At 47.3% G+C, this 20,471-nt stretch overlaps 3 protein-coding genes across 4 annotated transcripts; all 3 read left to right on the top strand.

Moving 5' to 3' along the window:
* The first annotated feature begins 272 nt into the window (after window positions 1–272).
* Window positions 273–7,424, top strand: pdia3 (protein disulfide isomerase family A, member 3). 2 transcript variants are annotated; one of them, XM_080002559.1, is made up of 13 exons: window positions 273–552; window positions 1,628–1,706; window positions 1,804–1,921; window positions 2,249–2,356; window positions 2,472–2,601; window positions 2,858–2,974; window positions 3,337–3,462; window positions 3,856–4,038; window positions 4,439–4,547; window positions 4,698–4,826; window positions 5,045–5,124; window positions 6,660–6,721; window positions 6,818–7,424. In XM_080002559.1, the coding sequence occupies exons 1-13, from the start codon at window positions 419–421 to the stop codon at window positions 6,922–6,924; spliced, it is 1,482 nt and encodes a 493-aa protein (XP_079858685.1). In that variant the 5' UTR covers window positions 273–418; the 3' UTR covers window positions 6,925–7,424. The 2 variants fall into 2 exon arrangements, with proteins under 2 accessions (XP_079858685.1, XP_079858684.1); XM_080002558.1 differs by having other exon boundaries at window positions 275–552; window positions 6,660–6,717; window positions 6,814–7,424.
* Window positions 7,425–9,504: 2,080 nt separating this feature from the next.
* On the top strand, window positions 9,505–14,410 carry isg20 (interferon stimulated exonuclease gene). Its single transcript, XM_080001972.1, has 4 exons — window positions 9,505–9,580; window positions 11,343–11,994; window positions 12,561–12,761; window positions 13,639–14,410. Exons 2-4 carry the CDS (start codon window positions 11,449–11,451, stop codon window positions 13,837–13,839), a joined length of 948 nt encoding a protein of 315 aa, XP_079858098.1. The 5' UTR covers window positions 9,505–9,580; window positions 11,343–11,448; the 3' UTR covers window positions 13,840–14,410.
* Window positions 14,411–17,811: 3,401 nt separating this feature from the next.
* rlbp1b (retinaldehyde binding protein 1b) lies at window positions 17,812–20,043 on the top strand (the record flags this gene model as incomplete). Its single annotated transcript, XM_080003077.1, has 6 exons — window positions 17,812–17,940; window positions 18,172–18,376; window positions 18,559–18,737; window positions 18,860–19,018; window positions 19,384–19,494; window positions 19,915–20,043. The coding sequence occupies exons 1-6, from the start codon at window positions 17,827–17,829 to the stop codon at window positions 20,041–20,043; spliced, it is 897 nt and encodes a 298-aa protein (XP_079859203.1). The 5' UTR covers window positions 17,812–17,826.
* Between the last annotated feature and the right edge of the window lie 428 nt (window positions 20,044–20,471).

The following is a 20,471-nucleotide window of genomic DNA, read 5'->3' as shown; positions in this document are numbered from 1 at the left end:
ATACAAATTACTTTTCAAATTAAGGAAATATTTCAATCTCTGTGGCGCCCGTCAAGCTCTTCGTATTTCCACGGTCCTAACGTCGACGTAAACGTTTCCTGGTCTCACTGCCACTTCCGCCCAGAAGTGTTCTCTTTGGTGGTTGGTTCTGAGACGGGGGACCCGCGGTAGCCGGCCCGTGATTGGCCGAGTACGTGACAATGACGCGCCAGCCCGTCCAATGAGCGGGTGCCACACTGTGGTTAGTTTAAGAAGCGCCGGTAAAGCGCATCCTCCCCTCGGCCCCGCTGCGCTTTCTCTTTCTTTCTCTCCCCGCGACCTGCCTTTACGGGAACCCGCTCCTCCGCACTTCCCATCCACAGGGGCAGGACGCACCTCCACCCGCAGCCCGAGCTCCGGACTTGGCCTTAGAATCGAGATGCTGAGGTTCATTCTTTTCGCCCTCGTCGCCGGCTTCACCCGGGCCAGCGACGTGCTCGAATTCACGGATGACGACTTCGAGAGCCGGATCGGAGACCACGGCCTGATCCTGGTGGAGTTCTTCGCCCCGTGGTGAGCGGTTAATGACGGTTCGCCCCGGGCAAGGGGTCGGGGGGGGGGGGGGGGGGGGCGTTCTCCCCGAGCGGCGTTCTCCCCGAGCGGCGTTCTCTCCGAGCGGCGTTCTCTCCCTGTGCGTTCGTCGCGCATCGGCTGGCGGGGGGGTAACGCCGCGCAGCGTCCCGGGGGCTTCATACGACGCCAGGCTAGCGGCGAGCAGCCGTTTCACGTCAACGCTAGCTGCTAAGGGGAGGTGACTTTTTTGGGGGCCCGGTGACCGGCGGGCCCGGTGACCGGCGGCCCGGTGACGGGGATCCCCGAACCCGGGTGCAAATAACGGCCGATTCCGCACCGGACCCGTTTGTTTGAACCGTCGAATGCAGCGCGTTTGGACGGCGAACTGCACGAGACCGAGGTTTACCCGGGAGCTGGTGGGCGTGGCCCGACGCTGTTGTAACGCTCCGATTGGCCGGGGAAGTTTTGGTGTCCACTTCTGATTGGCCCTCGTGGACGGCTGGACGCTTCCGCGGTGCCGAACTCCCGAACGGTCGGGGGGGCCGAATTGAGCCGAATTGGGCCGAATTCGTCGTTTCGCTTTCGCGGCGATCGTGCGAGGCCCCGGAGGGCGCCCACAACATATGAGCTTTTCAATACCACTTCAATGTACTTTGGTTATTTTGCCTTATTGTCACGTTTTCTTAATCGGTTATCATCTTATTCGTGCATATGGAGCACTTGCATTTCCGTGCTTAGTGAAAGGGAAGCTCAATTGCAAAATTAACACAATTTATCTGTAAACAATTAGACGCGACGCTAGGGAGTAAATCAAGGGTATAAACGTCACCATCCACATGTTCACCTTTCCAGATACAATTTGATTAAATGAGTCACACGATTGACCCAGAACTTATTTCCTCGCCAATTTTCCTCTCCCCATAAAACCTGACGTACAATCCGTGTCGCTTTGGAATTCCGCACTTCCTCTCCTGATTCCGGATTCTTGTCCAGTCTGAACGAATGGTGGTGGAAGTATTGGCGGCACTTGGGTCTAACACGTGCACCTCTGTCCCTTGCCCTGTGTCACAACCAGGTGTGGCCATTGTAAACGACTAGCGCCGGAGTATGAGGCTGCCGCCACCCGCCTCAAAGGCGCCGTCGCGCTGGCCAAGGTATTACAGAGACTCAACCCATTTCTAATGTAGATGTGTGCATCGCAGTGCCCGTTTAACGAAAACGTGCCCGAACCGCTTCTCTGTGGTCCCTTAGGTTGACTGCACGGCCAACAGCAACGTCTGCAGCAAGTACGGTGTCAGTGGTTACCCAACACTGAAGATCTTCAGGGACGGAGAGGACTCCGGTAGCTACGACGGTCCCAGAAGTGCAGGTATGTGTCCACAAAGCGCTGCGGCAACTCGGTTTTTAGGGATTGCCCTCTACGTTGCCATACCTCTGTGAAATTTGTGAAATGTTGATTACTGTATAACAAATTTCAAATTCATTTTCTTATTCGGTCACACAAACTGCATAAATGGCGGACAGGCTTGGTTAGAACAGCCAGCTTGACTGATCGCCTTCGATAGCGTTGTGATTGCTGGTGTCAGATATGGCGGTCCTGGCATCTCGGCTGCACTCCTGGGATTTTTGCCCCTCATCGTCTCTTCATACCTAATCATTGTCTCTCCTTCCCTCCCTCCCTCCCTTCCTTTCCTAGATGGGATCGTCAGCCACCTGAGGAAACAGGCGGGACCCGCTTCTGTGGAGATCAAGTCTGAAGCGGAGTTTGAGAAGTACGCCACAGATCGCGACGCCTGTGTCGTTGGTGAGTTGTTCCCGCTTTCGCTCTTTGATCGCTGCACGTCCTGTATGTTGGGGGTTGAGGTTACGCTGAACACAAAATTGTCGTTGACTCTTGACAACTTCTGTCTGCGTCCCAGGGTTCTTTGCCGACAGCGGAAGCGCGGCCCAGGTGGAGTTCCTGAAGGCGGCCAGCGCCCTCAGGGAGTCGTACCGTTTCGCCCACACCAACTCGGAGGCTCTCCTCCAGAGCCACGGCATCGAAGGAGAGTAGGTGGACGCTTGGGTTTAAAATGTGTCGTTACGGCACTGGATGGGAACCTTTTTAATGAATCCCTGTGAGAAAAGGATATAAACACAATAAATAGGGGTGGGGACCGTTAACCGGCCGTGCTAAAATGTATCTTCTATTTTCTTTTCTTCTATTTTAAGGACATAGATTATAGAGAGTGCAATGTTGTGATACTTAGGAGTGTTACTGATAAGCTGAGGATGGCGGAGTGACCTTTGTTCTGTTGGTTTACAGGGGCATCATTCTCTTCCGCCCCCCACGGCTGAGCAACAAATTTGAGGAAAGCACCGTTGCGTTCGACACAGAAAAGTTCACCAGTAACAAGATCAAGAAGTTCATCCAGGACAACATGTAAGTGATTTATTCACAAACAAAAGTCAATGCTTAATATCGGATGTGCCAGCCCAGTTTGTTTTTTTCCTTTCTCTCCTGTGCAGTTTCATTGTACTTGTATTCAAAACCAGAGAAACACCGCAGCTGCAATCTCTTCAGTTCAAATACTTGAATCTAATCAATCAAGAATACAGTAAATCCTGTGGGGTTTGCCATGGAAGTGGATGTTTGACTTAGTGCTCTTTTGAGGATATGACATGTAAACAGAGACTTAACGGAGAGCACTTCTCTCTCTCACTTCCAGAATAATGCTCTGGTCAAGGATGATATCCTCTGTTCAAGTCACGGCTCTAATGCACACGCTGTCTGCCTCCCCTCAGATTCGGAATGTGCCCCTTCATGACAGACGACAACAAAGATCAGTTGAAGGGGAAAGACCTCCTGGTGGCCTACTACGATGTGGACTATGACAAGAACCCCAAGGGATCCAACTACTGGAGGAACAGGTAGGGAGTCTTTATTTTTCCCCCAATATGTCCCATTGTTTTTTTTGTTTTGTGTGTGTGTGTGTGTGTGTGTGTGTGTGTGTGTGTGTGTGTGTGTGTGTGTGTGTGTGTGTGTGTGTGTGTGTGTGTGTGTGTGTGTGTGTGTGTGTGTGTGTGTGTGTGTGTGTGTGTGTGTGTGTGTGTGTGGTGGAAAGAAAACAAAAATAATACAATAAATTATTTCATTGTTGTAATGCATCGTGATACAGCTGCTCTGTCAACACTTGGAGTCATGATGACACTCAGTTATCGTCAGTGGATTTATCTATTGATTGAGACCAAAACACGGCCGTATACCAATCAGTGTCATTTGGGCCACATGAGCACAGGATGATTTTTGTTGTATTCCTGCAGGGTGATGAAGGTGGCCAAGGGCTTCCTGGACCAGGGAAAGTCCCTGAGCTTTGCGGTGGCCAACAAGAACGTGTTCAGCCAGGACGTCTCTGAGCTGGGCCTGGACGCCAGCACCGGGGAGGTGCCTGTGGTCGGACTCCGAACTGCCAAGGGAGACAAATACGTCATGGTGGAGGAATTCTCGTATGTAGCTTCTGTCTAAATTGGCGTCCGTCCATTTTAGGGGACGGGAGAGGCGTTTCAAAAATGTTAATTTCGACCTTTTTGTTGAGGCCATAAAGTTTGAAACTAGTTTGGTCCCACTGCTGGGGCAGGTGTAACTTTCACCTACACCCCACCCATGTTTTATGGAAAGGATGCAGGAGATGGGGCAGTATAAGGAATGCTGTTCCTTAGATTTATTCCTTTGCAATTTGAGCAAGAAAATGCCAACTGATTTTAGAATGTTGGTTTATTTATTCATTTTTAACAAGGGCCTATTTTGAGTTTCCTATATTGTGTTTCTCTGTGAGTCTCTCAAATTTCCCTAGGAAGGGCTAGAATTGGGCCCTTTTTGTAACGTGTTTATTTTCCTTTCCAACAGCCGCGATGGAAAAGCCCTGGAGCGTTTCTTGCAGGACTACTTTGACGGCAAACTGAAGCGTTACCTCAAGTCGGAGCCAATCCCAGAGGACAATGACGGACCGGTGAAGGTGAGACGCCGGGAATAATTTTGGAGTGTTTCTTTAATTGAGACCTGTGTTTACCTCCCCTGAAGGTTTTATTTTTATTTTTTTCTTGCCTATTGTCACACCCCAGAGCGATATGTCAAGGTGAGGTCCTGTTTGTCACTTTCCTTCCAGGTTGTTGTGGCTGAGAACTTTGACTCAATCGTCAATGACGACAGCAAGGACGTGCTGATTGAGTTCTACGCTCCGTGGTGCGGCCACTGCAAGAGCCTGGAGCCCAAATACAAAGAACTGGGAGAGAAGGTAAAGACTGTTCTTCCAAGGCAAAGCGTGCCTCCTGTGCAGCTTCAAAATAGATTATTATATCAACTTAGGAAAGTGTGTGTGTGTGTGTGTGTGTGTGTGTGTGTGTGTGTGTGTGTGTGTGTGTGTGTGTGTGTGTGTGTGTGTGTGTGTGTGTGTGTGTGTGTGATGTAGCTCGTTGTGCCAGCTTGTAACATCTTCCCTCTCCACCATTGCAGCTGGCCAGTGATTCCCATATTGTCATTGCCAAGATGGATGCCACAGCCAATGATGTTCCATCCCCATATGATGTCAGAGGGTGAGTGTTGCAGGGTTTTTTGTTGAGTTTTTTTTTTTTTTTTTCCCCAAATTAGATAATGAAATTCCACTTCCAGTTTCTTCAAGTGTAAATCATAATGTGTGTGTCATTTGGTTTTACCCTCAACTTCACTCTTCTCAAAAGTATTGACTTTCCTGGTCTCTATTTTTTATGGGCTGTGCCCGACTTAGCATTTTGTCAGTCGAATCAGATTTAACTGTTCAATTAGAATATTTGACTATTCGGCGGGATAGGAACGGAGGACGAGCAATCACCCGTGCCTAGAGTTGGGGACAGAAGTTACTGGTAATGGTATTGGCGGAATTAAGAAAATAGATTCATTTAGGCTAAATAACCGCTTCTAACTTGCAATAAGAGTAAGATATTTGTCTAAGAAGCATTTTCGCTACTATCAGAAGAGACATCTCTCCATCGCCGGAGTGGAGAAATGCTCGGGCGGGCTCCCTCTGCCTGGCTCACAAACACACACACACACACACACACACACACACACACACACACACACAAGGAGACACTTCTCACAATGGCACGGCGAACACAGATTGCGTCCCAACCGACCCGTCTCCATGCGTTAATGCCCAGAAAATAAAGCAGTGTTAATTCTGCTCTTGATTTGTTTTAGTTTTTCTCTTAAAAAAATATAAATAACAGATAAGAGTAGCGTTTTAAGTACTGGATCGATAAGCAGTATACTTAAGAGTAGTCGTACCGTTAAATCTTAAATCTCTTGTTTTATTTGGAGGGATGGTGCTCGGCAATAGCGGCGCACGGAGAGTCGTGTCCGTGTCCAGACGCAGACAATTCACACATCTAAAAATATATATTTATGATTCCCCTTATTTATAATTCCCCCTTGAAAACTGTTATCCCTGTGCATTTTTATTTACATTTTGTCATTTAGCAGACGCTTTTATCCAAAGCGTCTGCTAAATGACTAAATGTAAAAAAATATATAAACTTTACAGGATAACATAAAAAAAAAAAAAAATGTATCCTGTTATTGTAATGCACACTGACTGACAACCAAAAAAGACTGCTCAACTTGAAGAATCTCAGTCGAGTGATGTTTTTTCTGAATGATGATTCGACCCTCAGGGACGGCCCTAATTATTATTATTTTTCGTATTTTTCTTGGTCTCTTGAGGCGTTGTGTGTGTGTGTGTGTGTGTGTGTGTGTGTGTGTGTGTGTGTGTGTGTGTGTGTGTGTGTGTGTGTGTGTGTGTGTGTGTGTGTGTGTGTGTGTGTGTGTGTGTGTGTGTGTGTGTGTGTGTGTGTGTGTGTGTGTGTGTCCGTGTGTCCATATCGACAGTTTACTGACCACAACTAGCTACGCTGCTTAATCAAATTCACCTCGGCTATAGAAACCCATAACACAAATACGGGCTGTTTCTTATAAAAAGGAACTAAAATTTGTTTTTTGTTTTTAAACCAAATTAATCTCATTACCGCTTTTAGAGCCAAACATATATTTGACTTAGAATCTTGTCTTAACATTTCCTAATTTCTGTTTCCAGATTCCCCACAATATACTTCTCCCCAGCTGGACAGAAGCAGAGCCCAAAGAAATATGAGGCAAGTCTGGTTACTTTTTGGAAGCCAGCAGATGACTCTGGCGTTTGGCTTTGTGCGCGTTAACTTATTTGTTCCCCGTTGCCGGTCCTTTTGTAGGGAGGTCGTGAGGTGAACGACTTCATCGCCTACCTGAAGAAGGAGGCGAGCAGCCCCGTGGCGGCACAGGAGGAGCCCAAGAAGAAGAAGAAGAAGAAGTCCGAGCTATAAAAGCTCTAAACTGGAACTCGACTTCTCGCCCCAAAACCCACCAGCCCTATCACGAGGATTGGGGAGTTGAAAGAACTAAATTATATTCCAGTTTCGTAGTGAACTACCGAATGCTCTGAAGCCAAGTGACAACGCCGTGGCCCCGCATTTTGGGTCCTCAGTCGGTCTTGGGAAAACTGTGGAAGGTTGGGAAGTGGTGGCCAGGGCCTGCCTGATCCAAAAAAACAAACAAACAAAAAGCAAAGATTAATTGTTAGGGGAAGAGGGACAGTTTCCTAAATTTTGAGATTACTTTCCCCTGGTCTGTCTACTACACCTCGGACTGCTGCACTTTGGTATGACACCAGTCTCCAGTCATCTATCTCTTACATTTTTATTGTTTTCTCAACTCTGGGTATTGGTTGTGGTTAATTTCTTTTTATTTTTGTTTTGTAACACGTCTTTTGTTTTTGTACATTTGGAAGGATCGTGAAATAAAAGGCCCACAAAACCCCAAAGAACGGTATGATTTTATTCCCGGAGCAAAGTTGCAGCTGACTACTGATGCCCGGTTTCTTCTGCTTCCGTTGTGAATGTACTTCTTTATTCGAGCTTATGTTCAATAATTCATACCCCGATGCGCATCTCAAACATGTTATGATCAATTTGAACTTGAGTAGTTACTTAGAATCAATCCCATCCCAGAGTCAGAGGTGCACCCTTGGTTCAGTTCTGTCCATATTTCAGGTTTTCTAAATACATGTTTATGTTGCCTCCAACTTCAAATAAGCGCAGTGTGTACATTATAGAGCAGTTATAGTGGAGGTTAAATGACTTACTATCAGCCTCAATTCACCTGTCACTCCTCACTCAGAAAATGTAATGTGTGGCATTTTCGAAACAGAAATGCAAATATAGACATGCACAAGTTTCAACGGGGGGTGGCAGACATTTAAATATTGAATCAATTTTAGTACTACAACGTCATTGCCTTTTAAACCATTTGATCTAGGATGGTCGGTGGACAGTTAGGGTTATTAATGGGGCCAAGATGACGCCTGGGTGTGTTCCTGTAGTTGTCAGCAGTTTCCAATTTGACGCTCCCATGAAGAGCGTGGGTTGTAATGGAATAGGCCGTTCAATTGTCCGATCCAGGTCGTGCACCTCCGCCCAGCATTAAAGGCTCATTAATGTTCCACATGTCACAACATATTTGTGCTCCTGTGCCGGTTGCAGCCACATTAATCCAATTGGTTTGAACAGCCATAGCCCCCCTTGCTGCCAGCCGGCCGGGACAATGGGTCATTATTAAGAATGGATTTTTAATTACTGGAAAGTAAACAAATGTTGATGTTTGTTTTTGTTCTTAAATTCCATCCGCAACTTTGTTAAGGGAGGCTTCGACTGTAGATTTAGATGGTGGTTTATATATTTTCTGGCTTAATGATTTGGGGGGAAAAGAAGACAATTGTAAGCCCCAAAAAAGCAAAGGTGTGAAACAGCCATGCTGATTCATCTCTGGATTTGTGCGAGCAACTTTCCTCTATAAAAAAAAGACCATACTATAAAAGAAAAGAGAGAAATGTAACGTGTTGTGTTGAAATATTAACGTTCAGCTATTATCAAGGAGTGTTGCATTGGGTACAGGCAGTGGATAAGGCAAAATTAATAACAGTTAGCTGTCTCTGGAGAGATCAGTCGATCCTGTTTGTAAAACGAAACACTTTCTTTACTGCAGAGATGTGACAGCCAGTTGGGAAAAAAAAACCATGTCTCACCCCTGCTGCCTCAGAAGGGGTGAGACACGTCGCCGTACGACGTGCACAACCCCCCCCCCCCCTTTTTTTTGTTTTAATTCACACGTTTGTTTGACTAAATCTACAGCCATGTGCAACTATTCACTCCAGTCACGACACCACTCTACTGCAGGACTTGAAGAAGCACGTCTGAAGTGTGTCTCTTCCCTTGTTCCTTCCAGGTGGGCAGGAGAGGCCACTGCTCTGTGGAGGACTCCCTGGCGGTGCTGGACATCTACAAGCTGGTGGTGACCAGGGACAGAGACACGGTGCCACAGCCTGGATCCACCTCCCTGGACCAGTATATGCAAGACCAGTACTGGCCGGAGCATCTGGCGGATGGCGGCCATTGAGAGGAGAGGCGGTGAAGCGAGGGGCCACGGACAAAAAAACAAACCAGGATGGATTGAATTTGGTCGGATTTACAATAGAGCGTCATTGACGGTAACGATGGCTTGCCAATTTGGAACAAGGCAACTTTATTGAAGCTGACTGGATCAATAACCATTCCTCAATTCCTCTTTTGCAAGAGCACATTTTATTTAATGTAAACGATATTGGTGGTGCTGTGGGTGAGTCACAAGGAAAAGTGCTTCTATATCACCTTTTTTATAAGGTTATATTTATAGTAGGAATGGGACAATGGATGAGGGAGAAATATCACTACCAAGTTGCCTCATGGTCTGAAGCTTTCGCTAGGCGGCCAGATCCCCCCCCCCCCCCCCCCATGTTGCGCTCCCACGCCGGCCCGCTCGTCGGCGCCCGCGCCCCGCGCATCCCCCGGAACGCGGCGCAAGTCACGTCACGTGGCGGAACGATCGGCGAGACGGGCGGAGGAGCTCGCCCAGGGGCGCTCGGACCGCACACGTGTCGCGCCGCAGGTAAGGTGTCGCTCGCCAACACGGCCTCGCGTGTCGAAGCGTCCGTGCCGTGGACGTCCCCAGCTCGCGTGGCGCACGGCGTGGCCCGCGTGTTGGTGTCCGGCCGCCGCTTTGAAACGCCGCTTCTCCCGGGCGGCGACGTGGCTCTCGGTCCTTTCCGGGGCCCTGCGCCGCAATTATGAATTGAGGTCGTAATATTTGTTATTACGATTATAATTGTGATATAGTCGCGTTGACGTGCGTGCCGTTATCTACAGCGGTTGTAACAAAATACCCTGCTGACAGTCGTTGCCGACGCCAGGCTCCGCTCCCGTCGGCACCTTAAACAATGTGCCAATATGTGATAGTTATGAGTATGGGTCATATTTAATACGTCGTCATATGGAGATTCTCTATTCCGTCCCCACGGTGTCTCCGCCGTGACTACACCATTCGTGGTTGGATTTGCGTTGAGAAAATGACTCCGACTGAAATGCAACGTTGAGCGCTGACCTTGCGCTCAGAAACTCGCCGAATAAGCGCAATTTACTATCATTCTAATTCAAATTACACCAGAAGTGCACCATTTAATACGTAAAGATGATCCCTGATAGCATCTAATATGTTTATATAGATGCTATAGATTATATAGCTATATCTTTTTTTCTGACATATATACTGTATATCTGTCAGAAAGGAGTGTGTGTATTAGGCTTGTGCCGATTTACTATGATTATTTATTTTACGATTTAATCGGTTGGCATTGATGACAGGTGGTGTTTTGTTTATCCATCAGGAAAAATCTGAGAGTTGAAACAAGGGGCGGAGGGTCTCCACCTCTCTGCTCAGATCTGTCCAGTGATCAGGGTCTCACTTTCCCTCGACAGTTCCGTACAGAGACTTTGAGGGGCAGGTGCTCAAAAGAAAAGGCACATGGACCCCACATTTTGCCGCTCCGGGCAAACTGAGCAGCACAGAGGAGCGCAGATCACTGGGAGGAAACTTCGGTGATCTGCGCTCCGCTGTGCAGGTGCGCTGAAGTTCATGAGGATTTCCTCATGAGTATGTCTTGCCCAGACAATCTGCTACCTCCGACACCCAAAATATATAGCATAATACAGTGGTACCTCGACTTACGACTGCATCTACTTACGACTGCTCCAAGATACGACCGTGGAAACTTGCAGTTGGCGCGTCGGCGGCCAGTCGGCAGTCAGTCAGCGGGCGACCTACATCATGTGTGCATATTTTTTTCATATTTACCATGTTTGTGCTGTGTATTTTGTTTATTTTCACCCTTCATGATTTCATAATTTATATGGGAAAAATTGCTTCGACATACGACCGTTCTTATAGAAGGAATTACAGTCGTAAGTCAAGTTACCACTGTATAGCAACATATTATAAAATATAATAAAACTCAGAGAAAGATTTTGATTTCTTTTATTTCTTTTGTTTCTAACTGCTATGGAAAATGAGAAAAGTAATCCTAACTCAAAAAAATTGGAGTGGAGATTTTTTTGTGTGTTTACAGGTTTTCGTTGAAATGTCTCTTAAAAGGTATTGCATTGAAACCTGTTGCAATATTCAAAATACAAAATGTTGACTGTATATAGCATTCATAGGACTGTGAAATTGAAATGTCAATTCCCAATCTTGTTATAGTCAGGAAATCAAACACATTTTTCTCACGTCGCCAATGAATTTTAACTTTGAAACCGTGAGAATAACTGGTGTACATATTCAACATTTGATCTGGTATTTCTGATATGTTTATTTCCAGATATGACTGTACTAGCGTCAGCTGATCAATGGTCGAAGCCTCACATTGAAGAAAATCATTTCACAACTCCAACATCAAGAACTATAGCTGTTTATGCTGAAAAACCATGATGTTGCACGCTGTCGAGAGTGCAAAGTCCATGCAGAAACGACAGCGGACGAGCAAAGCTGACGGACTGAAGCGAAAGAGGACGGAAAATCTACCTGAAATACCTGCAGATAATAACATGGTCAAGAAGACAAAATTAGGTTCAAGTGAAATGGGGCCCGAACCCCACGGTGCCCTCGTCTGGTGCGACGCAGGCACTGAAGTTGCCCACCCCCGGACGGTGGCGGCAGTTCTGAAGGACAACTGGGAGTCGGACAGCGGGTTCTCGTCCGAGGCCAGCCCCCCGGCGAGCGGGCGGAACTCGCCTCTCCCCTGCCCCTGCCCGGACACCGTCGTGGCCGTGGACTGCGAGATGGTGGGCACGGGGCCGTGTGGGCGGTGCAGCGAGTTGGCGCGCTGCAGCATACTGGACTACCACGGCAGGGTCCTCTACGACAGGTACATCAGACCCTCTCACCCTGTGACTGACTACAGGACTCGCTGGAGCGGCATCCAGAGGCATCACCTCCAGAACGCGGTGCCCTTTGGCGAGGCCAGGGAAGAGGTGAGCGCCGTCACAAATCTCCGACAAATTGCAAACCAGCGCAACACGTTTGGAGGGACTTTCGACAAAAGTAATACCTTAATAAGCCACTGAGGGGCTAGCGGGGTGAACTTGTTTCTTCAGGTGTGTTCTGGACTAAAAATAAACCAATGTCCACTGGTACTGTATATATTTGGATCTGGCGATCCATTTATTCACAGTTAGGTATAAACATATGCTACTCACTATAGTAGAGGAAGATAGCTCCATTGTCCATATTCAAATAGCATGTTTTCATTCAGCGTTCTCTTAACCATGCTGACACAGTGAAACGGTCAAAAACTGTTTGCTTCCTGGTCCACACACCTGATTCTCATCCCCTGGAGCTTAGCCAACTGCACCTCCTATGTTAATGCTCCACCCTGTGTTCAATGTCAAAACCGCATGTGTGTACATCAGTCACCTAGTGTGTTAGATTGGGAAAAATAAACAATCAAACTACACTATGGCTCCAATAACCTTCTTAGCTTCATCGGGCTCCCTTTTTCTTGTCGTACTGATCTAACTGCGGCTACGTCATTCCCTAGATCCTGCATATGCTGGAGGGCAAAGTTATCGTGGGCCACTCTCTGTTCAACGACTTCAAGGCCTTGGACATGTTCCATCCGTGTCACATGGTCCGAGACATCGGCGGTATCCATTGCATCAGACAGCTGGCCGGTTTCCCCCACAACCGCTGCCTCTCGCTTAAGATCCTGGCCAACAAGCTGTTGAACAGGAGGATCCAGGTGAGTTTTTTTTTTTTTGTTTTTTTTCGACAACGTTGCACAAGAGAAGTAAAAAAAGCCCCTCCCCAAACAGTGGTTCTTTTACTATGTAACCTCTGCGTTCAGGGAATCAAACTGCGGGTTAGGGTTAGGGTTCCTTGACATTTGGCTCCCACAATTAAGCGGCGAGTTCCGCGCAAAAGGCGGTGTACATTATATTTGCATTGGCAACACAGACTGTTTATTGAAACATGACCGATAAGGTTAAAATTTGTCCGGGAATTTTTTTTCGGGACACCGGACCGAGTTTTACAACAGTGGTGTAAAAGAGCACTTGCACCCAAACTGTAGGGGCGCAAAATACTGAAAGGGACATGGCGCTGCTTTAACTAAAGTCGAGTATTTTGTATCTGTTGGTTTTGATATCTTTGACTTGATTACATTTCGAACAAGGAAAACGAGGTTGCCTGCACACTTTCGCGTGCGTCGCCACAATATATGATTATTTTCCTGACCCAAAGTCTCCCAGATAGTCAAACTTCCTGGCCCTGGCGCTTAGAGTTGGAGCATCTCATTAAGCAGCTCCCATGAAATTGGTGTGATGGATCAGGCCGGTTGCTTCTAATTGAATGTTAGACAGACATAATAATTTGCCATTAACCATCTTGTTTGTGTTAAACTGCCTTAGAGTCATGGCCATGATCAGTATTTGATGGGGTGGAATGGCTGATCCTGGAATAAAAAACAAAACTTTTTTTGACCTTTTTTGTTTTAACTCACACATTTGTTTTACTAAATCTACAGCCATGTGCAACTATTCACTCCAGTCACGACACCACTCTACTGCAGGACTTGAAGAAGCACGTCTGAAGTGTGTCTCTTCCCTTGTTCCTTCCAGGTGGGCAGGAGAGGCCACTGCTCTGTGGAGGACTCCCTGGCGGCGCTGGACATCTACAAGCTGGTGGAGAACGAGGTGGAGCAGGAGATGTGGAACAGGACCAGGGACAGAGACACGGTGCCACAGCCTGGATCCACCTCCCTGGACCAGTATATGCAAGACCAGTACTGGCCGGAGCATCTGGCGGATGGCGGCCATTGAGAGGAGAGGCGGTGAAGCGAGGGGCCACGGACAAAAAAAACAAACCAGGATGGATTGAATTTGGTCGGATTTACAATAGAGCGTCATTGACGGTAACGATGGCTTGCCAATTTGGAACAAGGCAACTTTATTGAAGATGACTGGATCAATAACCATTCCTCAATTTCTCTTTTGCAAGAGCACATTTTATTTAATGTAAATGATATTGGTGGTGCTGTGGGTGAGTCACAAGGAGAAGTGCTTCTATATCACCTTTTTTATAAGGTTATATTTATAGTAGGAATGGGACAATGGATGAGGGAGAAATATCACTACCAAGTTGCCTCATGGTCTGAAGCTTTCCCTAGGCGGCCAGATCTAGCTCTTCATTACAATGTGGTAATTTATTGAGTTTAGAGCACGTTAGACATGTGCCCAAACTTCTAGACAGCACATACACTGTCTTCTGGTTGGTATCGGCTAAAAACAGTTGTTCGAATGTTGTTGAAGACTCGACGTTTACAGAAGTGTTAATCATTCGGTGCATGCTGCTCCTCTGTGCCCTAAAGCAACACACTGAAATAAAATTGTAAAACCCCTTCAATCCTTACTTATTTCGTTACTGAGACGAACTACTGAAAGGCACAAAAAACTGAACGAGCCTTTGAGAAGGAGCTTTTGAAGCGTGTGCTGGACAAAGCAGCAGCTAAGTACCAGAACATGAGGGCAAATTTTAAATATAACAAAATCCTATGTGTTATAACGTAAAACAGTTTATATCCCAAAAATATATATATATATCTCTCTCTCTACCATGAAAACACCTGCGTGTTATTTCATGTTAAAGCGTGTGGATGGATGCCGTATCTCATTTGTTGGCTTTCGCCTTGTGCCTCAGCCTCCTTGTTTTTTTTTTTTTTTGTTTTTTTTTTTAAACACTACTTGCGTACACGTACGTAACACACGCGGTGGCTCGGGTCATTGGGAGCACAGACCCCGGCATTGTGCGCCCCCCACTCCGCTACCTTCCCCGCTGAGAGGATCAGGCGTGATTTATCAGATTACTTGTGTGCAGTTGCTTGCCTGCTCCTTTCCCCCTGTTGCATCAGGAGGAAAACGTGTGTCGGTGACGACACGGGCCTTGTGGAAGAATAGGGCCACCCAATAATAGCAGCTTAAAGCAAAGGTTACACGCTACTCATTCGCCTTGCTTGTACTTCTACCGATAATAATATGATTTAATGAGCACTGACAACTTCTGTTTCGCAACTGACTCGGTGTGATGCCGGCACACTTCACATATTGTGTGAAGTGACCACTGACCACACAAGACGACAAGTAACACAGTAAACACCGGCGCATATATAAGGACAACACTCCCAGATGATAAAATACAGTACAGGCTTATAGGAATAACCCTGAGTACACTTATATATATTTAATTACTATAACAAACACTACAATGCCACACGTCTGCTCCATTCTGTCTTTCTCAAGTTGTTTGTGTACATTTTTCTGACTGGGTTGCTCAACTTCTTGGCTCCATCTCACTCAGTCGAAATTAAACATGTCGTTCCTTAAACCAGCGATGGGCGTTTGTCCCGGCTTTATAATCTTTACGTTTCTCTCACGCTCAACAACAGTACAACAACACACACAGGCACACATCTTTGGAAAGGATGTGCATTACGACATGACTTGTATTAAAATATATGTACTTGAAATGTAATCAGATCATAGTTCTGTCAAATATTTGTGTGTTTTGTTTGCTGATATGAATAGATTTAATCCCAAATCCAAATCCCTTTACTGGAGGTGGTAGCACTGTGTGTGTGTGTGTGTGTTTATTATAATTATAATTGTAATTGTAATTGTATTCCAAGCCGGCCCCAAAATTAAAAAAATGAACGGGTGCGTATTTAGAAAACAATCCACATTAGACCTTTAATCTAATTTCTAATACCGAGCATGCGTAATTGTACTTAACACAGCATTTCTAATTATAATAATACATGCCCAATATCCCTCAAACAGTATTAGCACCATTCTTAATTCAATCCTGGAGCCGACGATTCAGTTGGGGTCAAGCGTTGGAGGTGACGATTGTGGTGCCATGAGGCGGCAAACAGACAGATCAGCCCAATCACGCCTCTTCCCTCTCTCGACCCTGTTCAGGCTGCGGCCGCCTGAGAGAAACCGCCCCAGCCACAATGGCTTCCTTTCATCGTCTTGGAATGCGGTCGCAAAGGCTCCCCCTCCACCCCCCACCGTCAAATGACCGTTGCCACACACCTCTTACCTAAAAGCGTGAGCCTGACATTACATCACCGCATCGATCGGCCCTTATCGTTCCGGCAGCCATTCCCATTGGCCGTTCGTCGTCGGGGGCCCTCCCCGTCCCTCCCCGACCTCCCGTTCTCCCTCAACACGTACTGTATGTCGATGAACGGGGGGGGGGCGGTTGGCTGTGATCCGGTGTGACGACACGAAGCCCAGCGGTACAAAAACACAGGTCCCCCTCGCCCTGCTCCACACACCTCCCTGTGACTCCCCGGCACCACCTTCCTCTCCAGGTAAGTCGCCTCTTCCTCCTCCTCTTCCTCTCCCTCTGACATGAGACGAGTGGTGGAAGCACCACGGCACACATGGCAGATTTGCGATCTTTACCTTGGATGTCCTTGACGTAAATATAAAGAGTTTACACGTAATGTTTGTGTTTTTTTTTTTGTTTTTTTTTCCGTGGTTTGGACCTTCGCGTCGTCATGTAAAAACCTCCAGAAAGTTCTGCGTGTGTCTGATTCAGAGTCTGCCGCCGCCGCAGTGAGGTGCTTGTGTGGGTGAAAGTGGCGGACAGACCGAAAAGGCTTCTGTATTTCAGGGTCCTTCAAGACTCTCCCGGCAGGCAGGCGCACCTTCCACCTGGGGCCCGCACAACAACGGAAAGCTCTTTCTTTTGATCGAACCCGTAAAAATGATCACAGGTTATTGATCCTCGCCAAGCGGAGAAGGTCCTCATCGGTTAAACCGGGGGCCTGACCGAGTCTCGAGGAATTGGAACCCACGAGCAAACGAACGCCCGGCGGACGCACCGACCGCCGGGCGTTGATTATGAAAACCAATGAACTTAGTGTCTCCTGATGAATCATCCGGTAATGGACAAAGCCTAAAAATAGCAGAGGGATTAGGACGACTTGTAGTCGCTGTGAGGGTCGGTGTGAGATTAACGCCGAGCACAATAGGTGGATTGTTCCTTTTTTTTTTTTTTTAATATGAAGCCAAACTAGATTTGATGTGAGTAACCAACCCCCCCCCCCCCCCCCCCGTGTTTGCTCCGCAGCGTACGAAGCTGACAACGTTCCAGAAGACATGGCCGTCGTTGTGAGTACATTCCTGTCTACTTATCAGCGGCCGTTTCATTCTATCTCGGGGTCTTCCGACAATAAATGACACAGACCAAACAGGGCGGAGTGGGTTTTTTTATTTTGAATGATTTGTAACCGTGAGTCGGTGTAGATTCGGTTGTAAAACGAGCGTTCGCCGAGAGGGAAAGGAAGCTGCCCACGCCTTCCAAAGACCTGTTAAGATGGAGTGATGACATCACGACTGGTTGCCTCTAATGCAGCTTTGGCCAGGATGTGTGCGTTGGATCAACATTTCTCAAGCCCAAAGCTCATTGTTGGAGCTGAGACGCCGTCAATGGCGAGTTTTAACTGCTCACTGCTGCTAATCTGTGATCCTTGCACCAGGTTTAGTCACGGTCTTTACGATGTATTTACAGGCTTTACTTACAATCATGTGAGTGAGATTATCATGTAAACACAGAGGCCCATTGATTATGGGGTGCCACACGCGGCATTTAGACTCACGTGGTTTAAACATGTCACGCTGCACCCATTACAGTGCTTTTTTTTGGGGGGTGGGGGGGGTGACGACTCTAAGGCATTAAGTGGATATTCTCAACAGTCGGGGTAACCAGGCGCCCTCCTGTTTCAGAGTGGAACCTTCCGCATGGTGTCTGAGGAGGAGCAGGCCCTCAGGGCCAAGCTGGAGCGTCTCACAGTGAAGGACCACGGGCCAGTGTTTGGACCTTGTGCCAAGCTGCCGGACCACACGGCTCAGAAGGTTCCCAGATCTGATTTCATACCAATGTGTGAAAACACCCCGTAGCACCCCTCAACTTCCTTTCGGCCGCGTGAACGCCTTATTGGAATTTACATGTATTCATCTCCTTTCATATTCCAATCTTCGTATACCGTCAATAAATATTATCAACCTTTCCCAAGAACAGTGTTTGTATTCAAATTAAGGAAACTGTCCCAGCATTAAAAAACAAAGCTCTGGCTCCTCTCACAGGCCAAGGATGAGCTGAACGAGACGGACGAGAAGCGGGTGGCGGCTGTGAAGGAGCTGCGGGGGATCATTAAGGAGAAGGCCGGCGGAGGAGACGAGCTGGCCAAGGCGGTGCAGGACACCTTTGGGGAGAAGCCCGACGCCCTGCTGGTGCGCTTCATCCGGGCCCGGAAGTACGACGTCAACAGAGCCTTTGAGCTAATGAAGGGTGTGTTGAGGGGAAAACCCAGTTCCTCTGTTTAACATCTTAAGCACATTCATCAAGTGAATACAGGCCTAGCGAGCACAATGCAGCACTAGACGGGGACGGGCAGGACTTATGTGTTTTCTTTCTTTTTTTTTGAAAGGCAGTCCAAAGGAATCAATGCCTGTTTCCCTTTCTCCGTCCAGGTTACGTGCGTTTCAGGAGGGACTACCCTGAGCTGTTTGAGAACCTGACGCCGGAGGCCGTACGCAGCACCATAGAGGCCGGGTACCCAGGGATCCTGCCCAGCAGGGACAAGTATGGCCGCGTGGTTCTGCTCTTCAACATCGAGAACTGGGACTACGAGGAGATCACCTTCGATGAGGTATGGCCAGGAAACACTTATCTAAGAACCCCCCCCATCATTTCAATTGGGTTTAAATGGTTTCTATTGCCAGTGGTTGCGCCCAAAAATTGTCTGTATTCTCGCGGTATGTGCACGTGTAGATCCTGCGTGCCTACTGCGTGATCCTGGAGAACCTGCTGGAGAACGAGGAGACTCAGATCAACGGCTTCTGCATCATTGAGAACTTCAAGGGCTTCACCATGCAGCAGGCCTCGGGCATCAAACCCACCGAGCTCAAGAAGATGGTGGACATGTTGCAGGTGAGCGACGCCGACCACCGCACGGCTGAGCCGCAGAGCGCTCGGATAAAGGAAGGGTTGCCTTCCCGTTGAGGTTTAAAACGGGAGGCGAGGGGATGATGTGGAAATGAGAACCGTAGATGAAGGGAGGAGCTTGCGTTCAGTTGTTTTGAGTTCTTCAGAAACTAGTTCTGATGTTTACTACAGTGAGGCAAGCGATCCCTGACTGCAGAGGCGGAGCAATTTAGTACCCAGCGAGGCAAAGTCAGCGAGGGGGGGGGCCGCGGCCGTAAAGATGCATTTTACAATTCCTCTTCCCATGCAGTCAACTCACTCATACCTGAGACGCCTTATGATGTTGTGTCTTGTTTGGTCCCGACCGCCAGGACTCCTTCCCGGCCCGTTTCAAAGCCGTGCACTTCATCCACCAGCCCTGGTACTTCACCACCACCTACAACGTGGTCAAACCGCTCATGAAGAGCAAGCTGCTGGAGAGAGTAAGAACAACCTGAAACTGTCATTTATCGCTCGATGGAGACAAACTGCATTTCTGGGAGTACTGAACTCTGAACAAAATGACCAAATACCAACGTCTGTCTGTACAGATCGATGTAAATCCAGTGCAAGTGCCACCTCTGTGGTGTTTTACAAGACAGACTTGACAATATTCTTAATGTTAGTGGTAAATTACTTATTCAGTATGTGGCAGAAATGGGCCAGCAAAGTACACATGTCAAATCTTCAAACAGTGTTTTAGGAAAAAAAGCTAGTGGTATTCTTATTATTTTTATATATTTATAGCTTTCCAGCCTCTGATCTTAATATAGTCGAGTCAATTATATTATATTATAGTATATTATATTACACTTTCTTCCATGCATGCCACAAAATCCATGTAAATAGAATTTCCTCTCCAGGTCTTTGTCCATGGAGACGAACTGGACAACTACTACAAGGAGTTTGACGCCGACATCCTTCCCGCCGAGTTTGACGGAAAAGGTTCCAAATACGACGGCAAGGCCACGGGAGCCAAGCTGTTCGACTGAGCGCGGGAAATAAATGATTCACCTCCACTTCGCTGAACAGGCTGCAACCCATTAGACACACTAAACCCTTTCACGTGGAGACTCGCTGTCACAACGAGCTGTGTGATTGTAGGGGCGAAGGGGTGAGATGCTGCATCAATATGGATGTCCAAACGTAATAGAAATATTACTATATTATTATATTATGGTGCACAGTGCCCTGCATGCAGGAGTGGTCCAGGAACCAATCAGACATCGAACAGAATGAGCGTTGAAAGGTAATTAACCTGGATGAAATTGGCTGTTCAAAAATGTTGGCTCATGTTTATTCAGCCAAGAAGTTGTAAAAATTGTTGTTCCCAAGGTAGTTCCGGGACTCTCTGCACTTAAACCACACAGCTCTTAAAAAAAAAAAATAAATAAAAACTGGCCGGCCCCAGCTTTCATTT

Source organism: Zeus faber (assembly GCF_960531495.2).
Source record: "Zeus faber genome assembly, chromosome: 6".
NCBI classification, from domain to species: domain Eukaryota; kingdom Metazoa; phylum Chordata; class Actinopteri; order Zeiformes; family Zeidae; genus Zeus; species Zeus faber.
The sequence above is the reverse complement of the archived record's forward strand: the minus strand, read 5'-3'. Positions and strand labels throughout refer to the sequence as shown.